The sequence below is a fragment of the Rhagoletis zephyria genome, unplaced genomic scaffold (assembly GCF_001687245.7).
Source record: "Rhagoletis zephyria isolate East Lansing unplaced genomic scaffold, Rhagoletis_zephyria_1.1 Rzeph_scaffold_21589, whole genome shotgun sequence".
Lineage (NCBI taxonomy): Eukaryota > Metazoa > Arthropoda > Insecta > Diptera > Tephritidae > Rhagoletis > Rhagoletis zephyria.
Window position 1 is genome coordinate 1,279 of NW_016178647.1, and position 2,387 is coordinate 3,665.

The following is a 2,387-nucleotide window of genomic DNA, read 5'->3' on the forward strand; positions in this document are numbered from 1 at the left end:
GACATAAATATGTTGCTTCACTTCACTTCAATTTTATGTTTTTTTTTTACGCTGATTGTCGTTTTCGCTGTTGTTATCGCCCAGCTACTCAGCTTATTGCACAATTTAGCGAGAGAAAAATAACAGGCTTCCGCAATACTCAACCTCTTATATGTATTACAAATCTTGGTTGTAAGCAATAAAAGTCATTAAACGTTACAGAGTTCTTTCAGTAATACACTTTCCATTGCAGGCGCAACTACTTAGTTTTACTTTTCTGCGACTCTTCTCGTCAACCCAAGTGAAATCATAATGGAACGCTGGCAAGGTCGTGTCGCTGTAGTTACTGGTGCTAGTTCAGGCATTGGCGCTGCCATAGTCAAAGATTTACTTAAAGCTAATCTTGTTGTGGTGGGACTTGCCCGCCGACTACAGCTGATGGAAGAATATAAATCTGAATTGCCAGCTGAACAACAAAAACGTTTCCATCCTTTCGTTTGCGATGTTTCATCACAAGAATCGGTGGATAAGGCGTTCGATTGGATCATCAAAGAATTGGGTGGCGTTGATATATTGGTGAATAATGCCGGCATTTTTAAAGTGGGTCAAGCCGTTAACTTGGATCCTGCAGTAATGCAACAAGTTGTACAAACTAATATAATGGGTGTGGTATATTGTACGCAACGCGCTTTCAAATCAATGAAAGAACGCAATTTTGATGGACATGTGGTGATCGTCAATAGCGTAGTGGGCCACTCGGTACCACATTGGCCGTTTGATGAACCGCCAATTATGAATGTGTATGCGCCGACTAAGTATGCACTAACCGCTATTACTGAGATATATCGGCAAGAGTTTAGAGGATTGGAGACAAAAATCAAAATAACTGTGAGTATTAAAACGACACCAAACATGATGAACTGTTCAATGTTTAGTGTTCACTTGTTATTTGGCATTTGTATGTTATTCAAAACAATTATGATATACGCTTACTCCTGGCTGTTTACAAAGTTGATAAGATAATTATGGTCATTTAATGCGCAAGCATACATACAAACATTCATACATACATATGTATGTACATTAGGCCGTACCGTCTTACAAGCAAAAAAATATTTTTTTGCCGAACCTTGCGGTCGCCTATTTACATTCTTCGGTGATACATACTTACATTCCACATGAATTTTATTTATTTTTTCAAAATACATAGCTCTCCTGGAATAATCGAAATAATTCCTCAGTAAAAGTTTAATGACTTTAATTTACTGGCATTAGGGTGGTACGTTTTTCGCGATAAGAGCTGAGATCTGGTGGATAGATACAAGACCGGGGTGCTTGAGGTCAATGAACTCTGCAATAAAAGAAATTGTCTGTTTAACACAAGAACATCGATATATCATACTTTAAGATTCGACTGTAAATGGCGAAGATATAAGGACCCTTTTTCGAAATTGCGTTGCAACAAGTAATTTTTAGCAAAAAAAAACCGACTTCAACTCTCATATAAAAAAAAAATATATATATATATATATCTCATGATCCACTGATCGGATCTTAATCAGGTTAGTAAGGGACTACCACTGAGACACTACCTTTCCGATGCAAAACGAATTATCGAAATCGGTTGACGTGGTCCCAAGTTATGCGGTAACATATTTACATAAAAAAAAAAAATATTCCGACTTCCGACCTCCTCCTTTTTTGGAAGTCGGTTAAAAATGCTTTAGATTCGAAGTTGCATGGCGAATGTTTTTTTCTGGTACAGTCTAATGGACATACATATGTACATATCAGCATGCAAATTTATGTATGTAAAGATGCATGTATGAATGCAAGTTCATTTAAACAAAGTGGTTATTTATAATTTCAGAGCGTTAGCCCCGGTTTAACAGATACAGAAATCGTTCCGGATCAATTCAAAAACGCTGGACTTCCAATTCTGAGATCAGAAGATATTTCCAGCTGCATCTTGTTCACTCTTTCTACACCGCCACACATGCAAATACAGGAGATTACTGTGATACCAACACTGGGCGGGTAATTAAATATTTTAGCTTATGTTTCACACACATATGCACATATATTAAATATTAATATACATATGTACATACATTTAAGTATATTTGTATGCATGTATATATTGTATTTCTACTCTTATGTTTTATTTAGTATCTATACGATGAAATAAAAAAGCATTGGAATATTAACGAATAGATTAAGATACACGCCCAGCTCTTTTTTGCCCAATTTTAAGAGTACACGTGTAAAGAGGTCTATGTTAGGGCAAAACCGAACATTAATTACACAGCGCACGTACATCGTAAATATAAGTAGGCTTCTCACCTTTGTGTAAACTACTGCTATATGGTAAGCAGCGGTGGTCTTACCCTTATTTCACACACTTTCAA

The 2,387-nt window shown here is 36.4% G+C and overlaps 1 protein-coding gene across 1 annotated transcript; it reads left to right on the plus strand.

Annotated features, from left to right (window-relative positions):
* Positions 1 to 200: 200 nt before the first annotated feature.
* Positions 201 to 2,182, plus strand: LOC108381154 (farnesol dehydrogenase-like). The gene is made up of 2 exons (XM_017637568.1): positions 201 to 867; positions 1,850 to 2,182. The coding sequence occupies exons 1-2, from the start codon at positions 292 to 294 to the stop codon at positions 2,018 to 2,020; spliced, it is 747 nt and encodes a 248-aa protein (XP_017493057.1). The 5' UTR covers positions 201 to 291; the 3' UTR covers positions 2,021 to 2,182.
* The last annotated feature ends 205 nt before the right edge of the window (positions 2,183 to 2,387 follow it).

What these genes read in the sequence shown, in the direction of transcription:
- LOC108381154 (XM_017637568.1), top strand. Translation starts at nt 292, where the DNA reads ATGGAACGCTGGCAAGGTCGTGTCGCTGTAGTTACTGGTGCTAGTTCA. An exon ending in AGACAAAAATCAAAATAACT is followed by an intron (nt 868 to 1,849) that starts GTGAGTATTAAA and finishes TTATAATTTCAG; the next exon opens with AGCGTTAGCCCCGGTTTAAC.